At 38.3% G+C, this 14813-nt stretch overlaps 1 protein-coding gene across 1 annotated transcript in view; it reads left to right on the top strand.

Annotated features, from left to right (window-relative positions):
- LOC136872187 (spatacsin) overlaps positions 1-14813 on the top strand; it is a 206301-nt gene that overhangs the window by 17113 nt on the left and 174375 nt on the right. The window contains exon 7 of the mRNA XM_067146023.2: positions 3390-3553. Within this exon, the coding sequence (XP_067002124.2) occupies positions 3390-3553 (164 nt within the window). The remainder of the gene's footprint in view (positions 1-3389; positions 3554-14813) is intronic.

Raw genomic sequence — 14813 nt, 5'->3', positions numbered from 1 at the left:
TTGATGTTTGCCTTACTGATGCAATGAGCTCATCAAGAGCTGAGAAGAATTGGATCTAGAAGACCTGAGTTTGATGAAGAACGAACCAATCTGTCTTGAAGGTGGCAGTGTATGAAGATGCGGAGAAGGTCCTTGTCTTTTTGTGTTTTCCTGTTTGTTCTTGTTACTTCTTTCTGGGCGTTCTCTTTTTCCACATTGACTTGTGATTGTGTTTTTCCTATTATGTATTCCTTATTATGTCCCCTTCTTTGTTCCTTTCCTGTACTAAAACAACATTTAAACAGTTGTACAGATATATGATTTTAAAAATATAAAGTGACTAAGTGCTGTTACTTCTGGTTACATTTAGAAATTATGGTTGTGTTTAGATGAGCTTCTCTGCTGTAAACAGCTTATGTATCATTATTTACAGTTAATAACATGTAGTACATTATACAGTAATTCACTTTATGTATATTATCCAGACTAAGAGAAATACCTGAAGTAAAAGTTATCACTAATACATCTGGTAATTAAGCAGATTAGTTCATTGTCAAACTACTTGTTTTAGTAACTTTATTCACTCTAAAACTGCTATGACGCAGGCCATTTTTTCCTTCCTTATTCATGTTTGAACTGAATTATCAGTTCTGAATAAGGAGTGATAAATAATTTTAAATAAATAGTTCATTTTATTTAGTTTTTATTACTCTGGTAAAGAAAACAGATCACCAAACCAAACCCCATGGCACTACAGCCCTTGAAGGGCCTTGGCCTACCAAGCGACCGCTGCGCAGCCCGAAGGCCTGCAGATTACGAGGTGTCGTGTGGTCAGCACGACGAATCCTCTCGGCCGTTATTCTTGGCTTTCTAGACCGGGGCCGCCATCTCACCGTCAGATAGCTCCTCAATTCTAATCACGTAGGCTGAGTGAACCTCGAACCAGCCCTCAGGTCCAGGTAAAAATCCCTGACCTGGCCGGAAATCGAACCCGGGGCCTCCAGGTAAGAGGCAGGTACGCTACCCCTACACCACGGGGCCGGCGAAAACAGATCACAGTACTTCATTTTTAATTCAACAACCTATTTTAAGAGGAAATTTACAGATTTTTAAATTTTGCTAATGATCACCGTAAACGCTGGATACCGTTGTTCAAATCCCAGTCACTCCATGTGAGATTTGTGCTGGAAAAAGCAGAGGCAGGACAGGTTTTTTTTCCTGATACTCTGGTTTTCCCTGTCATCTTTCATTCCATCAACACTCTCCACTAACATTTCATTTCATCTGTCAGTCATTTATCATTGCCCCAGAGGGGTGTGACAGGCTTCGGCAGCCGGCACATTTCTTATCCTCGCCGCTGGATGGGGGCTTCGTTCATTCCGTTCCTGACCCTGTCGAATGGCTGGAAACAGGCTGTGGATATTCATTTTCATCACCGTAAACTGGGGTGAATTTGTTGCAAAGTAGGAATTTTAAAAATATACTCCATTCACTGCTGTTGGATTGCAATGTAAGCTTGAAATTTTTACTATTTAACTTTGATGATGCTAGATCAAATTAATTTATATTTTGTTCAAAATTTCTCCAATTATTTAAATAAATTGTTTTAGTTGGTTGCACTTCACAAGGTGGATGAATCTAATCACTAATTAATTTTGCATGTAAAAACGGAATCAGTCTACCAATGTGTGAATGCAGTCACTAGTTCCAAGTGGTAAAAAGGATAATACTGTCAACATAGGATGATTTACTCAATATTATAATTATTTGTGGCATTAAATAAATATTATATACATATATGCCTTTGCTGGCAGGACCTAGTGCTTACAGTGCACAATGTCTTCTGGTATGGGCTAGAGCAATTTTGTTACTTTCATTGATCTGTCTCTGTCTTATCCTTGACTTTGACAATATGAAAGTGACTGAGGTATGAGCGATGCTAGTAATGCTATTTCTTATGCAGCCAGTCCCTGCTATGAATGGTGTGAAAACGTTGCTCATAGGGTCAGTTGGTGCATGCATTTCAGTGGGCTTGGCAGACTGATATGTAATAGCAACTTCTGGCTCAGTGAGAAAGCAACGGGGGAAACTACCTCATTCCTCATTTCCCTAGTACGCCCCTCTTCAGTAATGCCTAGGCCATCTATGACAGCTGTTGGTAGAGCTGTTGAGGATCCAACCAGCCTTAGTGCTGAAGACTGAACAAACATACATACATACATACATACATACATACATACATACATACATACATACATACATACATACATACATACATACTATACGCGAACCTTTTCTTGAGCCCGATTTTTACGGGGTGAGGAGTAAGAAGGGAGGACTGCCGGTTCCGGTTATACTGCCAACTGAATGGAAATGAAATCTGAGTTGAATCGATAATATGATCGATCTATATGAATTTTCTAATCATTTATCATCTTACGTTAACAACTGTGTCACACAATACATTATTTAACATTATATAACATTTCTCGATGCGAATCTTGTTACTAGCATGAATTCTATAGCTCGGCTTTGCTGTGTAAACAACAACAGTACTAGTTCGTAAAGTGTACGCCAGATGTCGCACAGCGATGAATAAGCGATTCATAGTTTGTGTTTGAAAGGTTGCCAATATGGATGTCGAAGATAACCGAGGTCTACCGATTCAGCACTAGGGAGCTCAGGGCTCAAGAAAAGGTTTGCGTATTATACATACATACATACATACATACATACATACATACATACATACATACATACATACATACATACATTATCTAATTGTGACATAGAGGAGCACATGGCAAAGGAGGATTAGATATTTTATTGACAGTGTTGAAAATTATACATATGTGACATTTTTAAGAAAATAAGTTGTTGCGAGTAATGTTTACTGGGAAATGAATATGTACCTAAGGAAAAAAAATGAAAAGTTGTGCCAGTATGTTGATTTTTGAGTTGGCCTCTGAACCTTTGTATAAACTAACAAGATTAGAGTCACCCTACAAAACTACAATATTATAATTAGATACAAATAGTGTCAAAATGGTATCAACTATGTGTTTAAGATGTTTGTATGAAAGTAAAAATATCATATTAAGTCTGCAGCTGAGGTACTTGTTGGCAACAGAGGTTATCTGACTGATTTCTGTACTTTACAAGTGCAGCACACATGAGAAACATCTGCTGGTAATGACAATTTTGACATACTGTATTCTATAACTTGGCACTGTTATGGTTCTGCACCAATATTTTCTGTTGTTGAAAAATATGTAAATGATCAGATTCATATCACCTGTTCAGAATCACCTCATTTTACGGCATATCAACACCTCTAGCATGTGTGGACTAGAAAATACTATTTCTGTTATTGATTTTGTGAATTTTCATTTATTTATTTTTTTTCACAGGAAATTCTCTCAGATATTTGTGAAAACTGATAAGAGCTCTGAATCCATATATGATATCCCAGTTGGTGGAGAATACAACACTAGTTTGTCAATAGCAACAGTTGCTTCTCAGACAGATGACTGGCAGGACAGAGTCTTGATTGATCTATTTTTTAATATTCCAGGTAAGTTATCATTTGTGCCTATTTGTTTATGATTTGCCACTGAATTACTCAGTACATCATTGTAATGGAAAGAAACTGACAGGTGATAAATCATGTCATATATATAAAGATAGAAATATGAATAGAAACATAATAACAGGTCTGCATCAGAAGAGGGAGCTATAGAAAAGAAGACAAGGGCAGACATGAAAACATAAAAGGACAAGTGCAGTCTCCACATCTTCATCCATGAACCTACTCCACGGGCGTAGCAGAGGGAGAAGGAATACTGCCACGTGGCGCGTCCCAGGTGGCGGATACCGGGGTCCTAACTGGCTTGCCGCGGGACTTGAGCAAAATAAATTAGCTCCCATGGACCAAACACACAACACCTGTGGGTGGGGGACACAGACGAAGAATACGCTTGTCGTAAGAGGTGACTAAAAGGGGGCGACCAAGGGCTGATTGAATTAGAACCATAAGACTACTTGTAATTAGTACCATCACGTGAGGAACACCGTGGCTCGCCTTTTCTTGTGAGTAGTACCACTATGTTAGGTACACACTAGGTTTCTGATTAGTAATAACAGAGGGTGAATCAGTATGGGTTTTACAGTACCCGTGATTAGTACCACTGTATGCGGAACACCACAGGATAGTATGAGTCCCTGTGATTAGTACACCCATCTGAGGAACGCATGGGTTTGCATTACCTATGAGTGGCACCATAATGTGAAAATCACCATAGGTCTCCGTTACTTGTGTGTATTACATTACCTATGAGCAGTACCACAGTGTGTGGAACACTATAAATCTACGTTACTTATGATTAGTACCGCTACATGAAAAATAGCATGGTTCTCACTTTCCTGGCGATACGTACCATTATGAGGGTCTGTTGACCTTGATTTTGGACCCCTTTAGCCAATAAGCACCATCGATTCAGGATTGTGCTCTGGAAGCAGGCCTTTGGTCAGTATATACTATTGTTTTAAGATAGTTTCTAGAAAGGTGGGGCATTGCGAGTCGAATCTACTGATTTTTAAAAGTTCATAATCATTGTTCATCGCTCTTTGTTTTTAAATTTCTAGTCAGTGGATTAATTTTGGAATTATTTTTAACATTCAATATTGTGGGCTGGATCCGCTGATTATTTTAAATACATCTTCATCCATTCGTTCTTCATCATCACGTTTTGAATTCTGGTCAGTGGATGAGTTTTGGACTTATAAATTGTCATTACATTTCGTCCCATTAGGGGCTGATGATCTAGAAGTTAGGCCCTTTTAACCAACAAGCATTATCATCATCATCATCATCATCATTATCATCATCACCACATCTTCATGCACTTTTGTCTTCAACCCAGGAACAATACTGTGGGTCGCTCAATGCCCCAGAAAAGTGTTGCTTCCAGATTAAGTTATGTTGGCACATCTGATTAGCACCCACCTCCGGTGACTTATTTCACCTTGACTGTCTTTCTGTCATTGTATGTACTTCTTAACAGTAACAGTTGTTTATGCCCAAAGCAGTGTCTCTGAGGCATTCAGTACCTCACTATATGGTTAATGCAACCTTTTATTCTTCTGTCACTGGTATTATTCTTGGAAGTTATCTTTAATTGTGTAGTTCTTGATATGTGTTAACAAAATAAATTGTCTTCAAAGTGATGAACAAATTTTACACAATTTTGGACAGGTCAGAGTGTGATAATATAAATCTGACAATTGTTTTGATAAATGTTCATCCTTAAATGAATACATAGGGCCGATTGCAGAAATGGTGTTTAGACGATGTCTATGGTTAAACAATGCCTAAGTATTGCTGCTGCATTGCAGAGACGTTATTTATCACTTAGACACTGTCTAAAACCGATGTTCAACGGACCATGTTTAAACACTGCTGAGAACACTGTTTAACCTCAAATAAGAGGAGTGAATCACAATCAGAGGTTATGTATCATGAAACATGTAATTTGTATTATCATGTTGAGATGATTCCGGAAAGAAACATTAGTTGACGGCCGCTCTGTGGGTCATCCGCTGCTAAATTGCAGCAATTTGTTTGACATGTACGGGGAGATAGAGCTTAAAATAAGATAAGACTGACAAAGGGACAGTCCGGTAACTGTCAACTTGATTACAATTCTTGGCAACCGATATACACTTAAGAAAATGGAAATTGCAACGCTGTGAAAGCATTGGCCGTTTGTGTTGATTTTCAAGATATGGAACGATGCCATGTAGGTATGTAAACGATCAAAGTTTCAGACCCATTGAATTGTTGCTACAGGTCTCCCCACGTGATTGGTCATGGAGGAATCAACTCCAGTATACGGACTCTGATGTAGCGTAGTTGACTTGCAGTCTGTGCAGTGAAGTGTTCCCCGTCAAACATGCCTCGATGACAGAGAAGAGCACGCTATCAACAACTGTCGCCATTTGAGAGGGTTCAGATAATTGGGCTGTGTGAGGCTGGATTATCGCTAAGGACTGTCGCTGCATGTGTTGGCCGACAGGCATCTGCGGTACAACGTGTATGGCAGCAGTGGTCAAATGGGGGAACCCACACTGGTAGACCTGGCACAGGCCCAGCACAACAGACAACTGTGAGAGAGGATCGCCGCATCATTCGTATGGCCCGGATGGAACCCCATACAACAGCAGCGCAAATTCGAGCAGCTGTGGCACCCCATGTTACACAACAAACAATTGGTAATCGCCTGCGTGCAGCTGGCTTACGAGCCCGTGTCCCTGCAGAAGGTGTTCCATTGACCCCACAACAGTGACGTGTAAGGCTGGCCTGGAGTCGAGAAAGATCGACGTGGGTCGACGAATGGCATAGGGTCGTCTTAGTGATGAATCGCGCTTCTGTCTTGCCCGCAGTGATCGCCGGAATCGTGTGCGCCGACGTACCAGGGAGAGGGGCCCCCCAGATCTTATTGTTGAGAGGCACACAGGGCCAACACCAAGCATTATGGTTTGGGGAACTATTGGCTTTAATGTGAAATCACTGTTATTGCTTGTTGAGGGCACTATGACTGCTCGACAGTACGTTGATAGGGTACTCAATCCAGTGGTTGTCCCTATGATGGCGAACATTGCTAATGGGATGATTCAGCAGAACAATGCCCGGGTTCACACTGCACGCGTCTCCAGAGAAGCTCTCCACGACATCACAACCTCAGAATGGCCTGCCAGATACCTGGACCTCAGTCCTATTGAGCATGTGCAAAACATGGCCTCCATCTAAACAGTTCAGGTAAACGAAAGATAGCAAATATTGTTCTAGATTTTATTAATCTTAAGATATGTACTGTAAAACAGGCAACTCCCTTGAGTTATAATACTGACCAGGAAAACTAGTAGAAAGAGCCAGCTGTACTTCAAGCTGGCTCAGTCAACTAGAAAATGAAACTCAGGATAGTAAGGAATTTCAAGTTACCCAATTGCAACAGTCAAGTTTTAGGGAGGAAGGGGGTCTGAGATTGCTCTTGGTAAACTGTCAAAGTGTAGTAAATAAACAATTAAAATTCGGTACATTGATGGAATCTTATGAGACTGATGTGGTGATAGGAGTGGAATCGTGGTTGAGAGAAGGGGTGGGTAATAGAGAAGTATTTCCAGAAGGGTACACAGTCTTCAAGGAATAGGCTGTAATAATGGATGTAGGACTCGTACCAAAAATGCTTAATAAGAGGGTTACAAGACAAGAAATTGTACAGAAAAACTAAAGTTGATGAATTTGGGACTTACCTTAAATCACAATTCAGTTGTTGGATAAGTGAAGGGAGTAACGTGGATACACTTCGGGCTAAATTTAAAGGAATCATTTGGGAAGGAGAGAAGAGATTTGTACCTGTTAAGAAGGGTAAAATGACCTCAAACCCTGTTTATTATACAAGGGAAATAAGAAAATTAAAAAGAAAATGTAGAATAGTAAACAGAAAAATCAAAGAGGGTAGGGAGAGTAGAGAAACTAGAAAACAGCTAATGAGGGAACTGAATAGAGTGAAAAAGGAAGCAAAAGAAAATTATATGAATGGCATACTTCAAGAGGGTAATGACCACAAAGGGAAATGGAAAAAGCTGTATTCATATATCAGGAATCAAAAAGGAAAAGGAATCCAAATTCCTACAGTGGTGAGAGAAGAGGGTGAACTCTATTTAACAGATACTGAGAAAGCAAACCTATTTAGTAAGGAATTCAGAGATTCAGTAGATGATTGTCAGGAGTTGGAAACCGAAACAGAAGATAGAGAGGGAGAGACACAGAGGGAAACAAGAAGCTTCTCATTCACAAATGAAGATATTTTCAGAGAAATCCAACTGCTTCAGCAAGGAAAAGCAGCAGGAAGTGATCAAATTACTGGGGCGGTATTAAAGACAATGGGGTGGTACATAGTGCCTTATTTAAAATTTCTCTTTGACTATGTCATTAATAATAGAGTAATACCAAAGGAATGGAAGGAATCTATAATAATACCAATTTATAAAGGAAAGGGTGATAAAAGGAAACCAGAGAACTACAGACCAATCAGCCTGACCAGTATAGTTTGTAAAATACTGGAGAGTTTAATATCAAAGTACATCAGAGGGATATGTGATGATAAAAATTGGTTCATGAGGAGCCAGTATGGATTTAGAAAGAAATTTTCTTGTGAGGCACAACTGGTTGGATTTCAGCAGGACATATCAGATCAATTGGATTCAGGAGGTCAGTTAGATTGCATAGCCATAGATCTTTCCAAAGCCTTTGATAGAGTGGAACATGGAATATTATTAAAGAAATTGGAAGGAATAGGATTGGACGTAAGGGTTACACGTTGGATAAAAACATTTCTAAATTCAAGGGTTCAGAAAGTCAAAGTAGGTAATAATGTATCTCAGGAGGAGAAAGTTTGGAAGGGAATTGCACAGGGTAGTATAATCGGTCCGTTACTTTTCTTAATATACGCAAATGATTTATGGAACAATATAACATCAAAAATAAGATTGTATGCAGATGACATAATTGTTCATAGGGAAATAAACAACATTGAGGATTGTTCAGAATTACAAAGGGACCTTGAAAGTATCCAACAATGGGTTGAAGAAAATAATATGAAGGTTAATGGAGGCAAATCAACTGTTACAACTTTTACAAACAGGAGCTTTAAAACTGAATTTGAATATACTCTGGACGAGGTAGTTATCCCAAAAGATGGCAAGTGCAAATACTTAGGTGTGAGATTTGAAAGTAATTTGCACTGGAAGGGTCATGTTGATGATATTGTTGGGAAAGCATACAGATCGTTACATGTCATAATGAGGCTACTTAAAGGATGCAACAAAGAATTAAAAGAAAAAAGTTACTTGAGTATAGTTCATCCATTATTGGAATATGCAAACCGTGTTTGGGATCCTCACTAAGAATACCTAATAAAAGAAATAGATAGTGTGCAGAGGAAAGCAGCAAGATTTGTAACAGGGGATTTCAGGAGAAAGAGTAGTGTATCAGATATGTTAAAGGAACTAGGGTGGGAAACTTTAAGTAAGAGAAGGGAGAAAACTAGAGTTATAGGATTATATAGAGCCTAAACAAGAGAAGAAGCATGGGGAGATATCCGTGAGAGGCTTCAGTTGGAAAATAATTATATTGGCAGACAGACCACAAATATAAAATTAGAAGGAATTTTAGCCGAAGCGATTGGGGTAAATTTTCATTCATTGGGAAGGGTGTGAAGGAGTGGAACAGTTTACCAGGGGTAGTGTTTGATCCTTTTCCAAAATCTGTACAGATATTCAAGAAGAGAATAAACAGCAACAGAGAAAATAAATGAAGTGTTAGAGGGCATTCAACCAGTGCAGGTTATTGTAAATTTAAAAAAATGTGTGTGTGGATAAATTAATTCCATCCCCTGGTCTAAGGAGTTTGGACAGCCAAAGTAGGAGACTGCCTGTAGGGGTGAAGTACAGTGGTTACTTCGAGGGCCCTGGGACCGCTACGGTAGCTGTGAAGGCCCTTCAGGAACTCTGAAAAATGGTGGCAAAAGGGGCTCTGGTTAAGGCACAGCAGGTCGTTATGCTACTTAGGTTCCAGAACGGGTAAAAAAGAAAAAAAAAAATGTAAATGCAATGTAAATATTAATCTTATACCAGTTGTATAGTATCATTTGAAGTAATTCCACATACTGTATATCAGTTGACTATACAGTATTTGTAAGTAGTACAGGTGATATAAGTAGAATTTTGTAAACAATATAAATTTATTAAGGATGAGCTGTGTGTTTAATAGAAAACATTGTTAGCGTAAATTGTATAATATTGTATTATAGGAAAATTTTCTTCTCTTGTTAATTTAATATTTAGTGCTTGACAATAATGTATTTTAGTGTACCATTTGCCACCGAGGTAGACACCTCATTTGCAAATAAAGATATTTTGATTTGATGTGTGGGATATGATGGGTCAACAACTGGCCAACCGTTCTCAGCCACCCACAACTCTGGAACAACTGACCCGTGCAATGCAGCAAGCATGGGCCACAATTCCTCAGGAAGCGATCCAGGGCCTTATTGACTCCATGCCTCGACGAATTCATCAATGTATTGCAGCTCGTGGTGGGCACATCCTGTATTGATTGTTGTCCAAACTTGCGGTCAGAGGGACCTGAAAGTGTAATCATCGAATCACAACCGAACACTCGTCCTGCATGTTCAATTGTAGCAATGTAGCACTACTCCTTCTGGGTGTTGCAATTTCCATTTTCTTCAGTGCATTTTATTATACATGGGATAATTTTCATGGAATTATAGGTCTCTTCGACTACATAAATGCCAGAATTACTTGTCCAAATCTTCAGAGGGCTGTCACATACATCAACCAAGAGGGATTCACTTGTATTTACTGCCAAGTAAACACACATAATAGTGAAAACTAAAAAGTAGGTTGTAGGTTGTATGTGATTTTTATATATAAAATCATATAAGTTTTCGGCAACTATCAGATAAGAAAAGACAAGTGGTGGTGATGGTGTGATTATTGTTTAGAGGAGGACTGGTGAAGAAGAGCCGTGGCCATAATAACAGCCCTAGTATTTGCCTGGTGTAAAAATAGGGAAACTATGGAAAACAATCTTCAGGGCTACCGGTGATGCGTTTCAAACCTATGATCTCCAGAATGCAGGCTACATCTATATGGCCCGTACAACACATACGGTTGCACATTACTGTTGTTTCATCTTCCCTTCGTCGAAGCTACCATATTTACGAGTAGATTACGCTCACTGTAACGACGCTATAATCAAAGCTACATTTACCCGTATGGTGGCATGTCGCTTTAGTGTCGATAATATTATGAGATTTTGTTTCTGCTGAAAGTGATACTCTTATCTGTGGGCAAGTCATGCTCATGCTTAGACATATTTGAGTAATGTGTAGAAAGATAAACAGCTGACTGGCGTTCGGCGCGCGTATCGACGAATTTCATTGGTTACGACAAACAAAGAGTTGCATGAATGATACTTCTATCTCCATTTTCAAACCATTATTGAAAATTTTTAATGGTTATAAAGGAACTTTATACATGTGTCATCCTTTGTACTTCTGATCAATTGTGACAAGACCTTTTATTTAAATTGTGAATCTTCCTACTCTAAGTAAAACTCAGGACTTTCAAGATTCCATCTTGAGTTAAATAATTATGTTATGTTAAAGTGTCATTTTAATTGGGACTGTCATATTTACAGAGAAACTCTATATGTGGTTCGACCTTTGTATAACATTTCATTTATGACAAGACTTTTTATTTATTTGAGAATCTTACAGTTTGAAGTTGAACTCAATACTTTCAAAGTTCTAACTTGAGTGAAAATAATTATGTTGTATTAAGTGTCGTGCTAATCGTGAATTCAGGATTTTGAAATTGTGATTATTTGAAGTTTTCTCCAGATACTTGTAGGGTCATCATAAGTCTCATGTTAGAGTGTTTACATGTGCATTGATATAATGATGATATGTTTATTTATGATTGCCTGTTCTCATATCGTATTTACGCGAACAATCCCCACCATCGAATAATCCCCGCACCCTAACTTTAGGAAGGCTAATTTTGAAAAAAAATTGCCAACGTTGACTCAAATGAAACCCACACCCCAATTTTTAAAAAAATATGTGGGTATTATTCGCGTAAATACGGTATTTGGTGAAGATGATGCTCATCAGTGTCGAAACTAGTTCCAAGTGAATGTTATAACTTGTTTAGTTTAATATTAGTATTAAAAAGGTGGATTTTTAATTTTACTTATCTAATATTGAAACTTTAAACAATGTCTAGTTAAACATCGGCTGAACATTGTTTATGCAATGGAAGGTCATGCTTGATTTAGATGTTGTTTAGGTAGATGTTATCTAAGACTTAAAACTAGTCATCGTTTCTGCAATTGGCCCATAATCTTTAGAGGGAACGTTTTGTTTCCAGTAAATCAAGAAGTAAAATAAAGGGAAGATTTTATTTTCAAATTGGGAGAAGAACTAATGAAATGCTTCAAGTTTTTAATGACCCCTTGGTCCATGGGCTGTATATTGGATGTTAAGTTCGTTGTTAATAAGACCACGTTCACTGCCTTTAACTCCAGAACGAGCACCTTGGGATGAGCAGGGCAGTTGTGTACAAGAAGGAGGATTTTTCTCCCTTCACGTTAAAATTTCTTGTCAGTACCACGCAGCTAAGACTAGTAAATGGAGCTTGTCATCTACGACCTCTGGGGTTGCTTTCATACACATGACCAGTAATGAATTCACACCCGAGAAACCGTGAGGCTTTGCCTATTTTTCGATCACTAGAAGTTTGTTTTTTTGGTTTAGCCCAGCATCACTGCCCTTTCTTTACTTGTTAACTGTTCCTCACAGACCACAGATGCTGTATTGCACAGTTAATATTTTATAAAATTCTAGTTACAGAGTATGTTTTGCTTCAAGAGAGGAAACGTTTGCTTCAAAAAACAAAAACAAAAATTGTGTAACCAAATTTCCAGTAATAGAGAAAAAAAATACACGTGAAGAATAGACAAATGGCTGGGAAATTGTAGTTGCTTTGAGATACTGAAAATTTGAGTAATGGATGTACGAGATATCAAGGTTCGACTTTACTTACCATTATTTCCCTCTGTAGGCTTAGGCTTTTTATTCCTTGACACCCAAGACATTTTTAATGTTTATTTCTGGTTGACTGGCAAGTTCAACTTCTCTTTATTTTGTACTTGGATGAATAATTAAATTTATTTGCATGTAAAAACAACCTAAATCATTTGCACCAACTTTGTTTTTACTTGGCATGTTTCTAATGTAAAAATGAGGCATTGTCACTTCGTTGTTTGTTTCAAGCTGGTTCAGGGTGTGATTGGACCTAAGCTTTACTCTCTCATGTGAATATTTTTCGAAAAAATCAATAGCAGCTGGCCTACTGTGTTTGGTACATTCAGTATATTAATTTATTTGCAATAAATACACAAGATTGGTTGTGGCATCATACACAACCATTAACCCGGCTCAAGGGAGATAGGGTCACCATCCCTATCCTTCACTTGAGTAATTCTTGTCTGGGGAATCCACGTTGCGGGGTGGGTATCCTCCACAACAGTAGGCCGGTGTGAAGGAGAGCTAAGTTCAGGCAGGGACCCAGTCTCACGGGGTATAACGTAACCAGGCCCCGATTTCAAGTAGTTATTGGCCTGGGCAAACAATATTTAGCCGCTCCCATCCCCTTCTGCTCGTTTTCCTGTTCCTCAAAAAAATAATTGTTTACAAATTAAATATTACAGTTTTCAAGTTTATGAGTTTTAAAACAGCACATTATGCAAATACAGTTAATTCTCATAATTAAACTTATCAAGCCAAATAAAGGTAACAGCCAAATAAGAATCAGGCTGTTTTTATTTTTATTTAAAAAGCTGTTGGTTCAGTTTGATAGTTTGTATGTAAGTAAATAATTTTAGAAATACGACACATTTTCTTCATAAAATAAATTCAGGTTTTAAAGTTAGAATAGTTTAAAGTGTTTTATATAGGCTAATAAAATAATTGGAATAATTTGTGGAATGTAAAAGTAATTTGAGTGTAATTGATTTAAGACATAATTCACACAGGCCATAATTACTCAATCTGCCGGCCGCCGCCCCTCAAAAAATGCCCAGTCCGCCCATTTGTAAATCGGGGCCTGAACGTAACAGATTGATTATAAATTATTTGACCTCCCCAAACCTCACTCCAACCGAGGTCTATGGTTTTAAAAACTCGAACCCTTGCCCAGAGTTACGGGTAAAGACCTTAACAGCATCTTAGGCAAAGAAGGAGACCTTCGGAATGGCGAAGATGGTGGATGAGGCAACCCGTCCCCTCTGGGGAAAATTAGAAGAGGAAACCATTGCCTTGTGGAGAAGACGGATCTTCAAAGGCTAAGGGAGTAAACCCCGAAAGAAAATCCTCAGATGCATTAGGTTTGGCAGGTAAGCAGATGAGTAAATTTGTACTTGCTTTCAACTATAATACAAGCTTCAGATGGAAGTTTAAAAATGGAAATGGAATTGACAAGTCTCTGGTTACAGCTGCAAAGTATGATGGTAATGCTGATGTTCGTGCAAGTTTTAGATCAGGGAACAAAACCCGATTTGGAACAATAAATATTTTTACAATGAATGGGAAGGAAAATGAATTGATTGACCTAAAGGAGACACGAAGACTCGACATCCTGGGATTAAGTGAAGTAAAATGGAAAGGGAAAGGAATGAAGAAACTAAGAAAGGGGTACACCTTTTACTGGATGAGTAACAGTAAAGAGAAAAGAAATGGAGTGGGATTTATAGTGAATCAGAATGTTGAACTAATAGCTGAAGTTGAGTATGTAAATGAAAGAATTACAATAAAGCACATACATGGAGAAAAGGAACTACTGAAGATAGTACAGGTATATGCTCCACAGACAGGATGTAGTGTGGAAGAAAAAGAAGATTTCCTCAATGAACTGGAAACACATGGGATCATGATAATGGGAGATCTGAATGCCCATATGGGAATTGATAGAATGGGATACGAGAATGTTCTGGGCCCACATGGGTATGGCGATAGAAATGAAGATGGAGAGAAACTGTTGGACTTTTATATCAGAAATTACCTGATAATAAAGAATACATGGTTTATGAAGAGGAATAGCCATAAAATCAGCTGATATAGTTGGGATGGACAGTATGGAACACTCAGCAATTATATAATAACAGACCGAGAATGGGGAAGATACGTCAT

Source organism: Anabrus simplex, chromosome 4 (assembly GCF_040414725.1).
Source record: "Anabrus simplex isolate iqAnaSimp1 chromosome 4, ASM4041472v1, whole genome shotgun sequence".
In the NCBI taxonomy this organism is placed as follows: Eukaryota; Metazoa; Arthropoda; class Insecta; order Orthoptera; family Tettigoniidae; genus Anabrus; species Anabrus simplex.
This window is presented reverse-complemented; position numbering and strand designations above follow the sequence as displayed.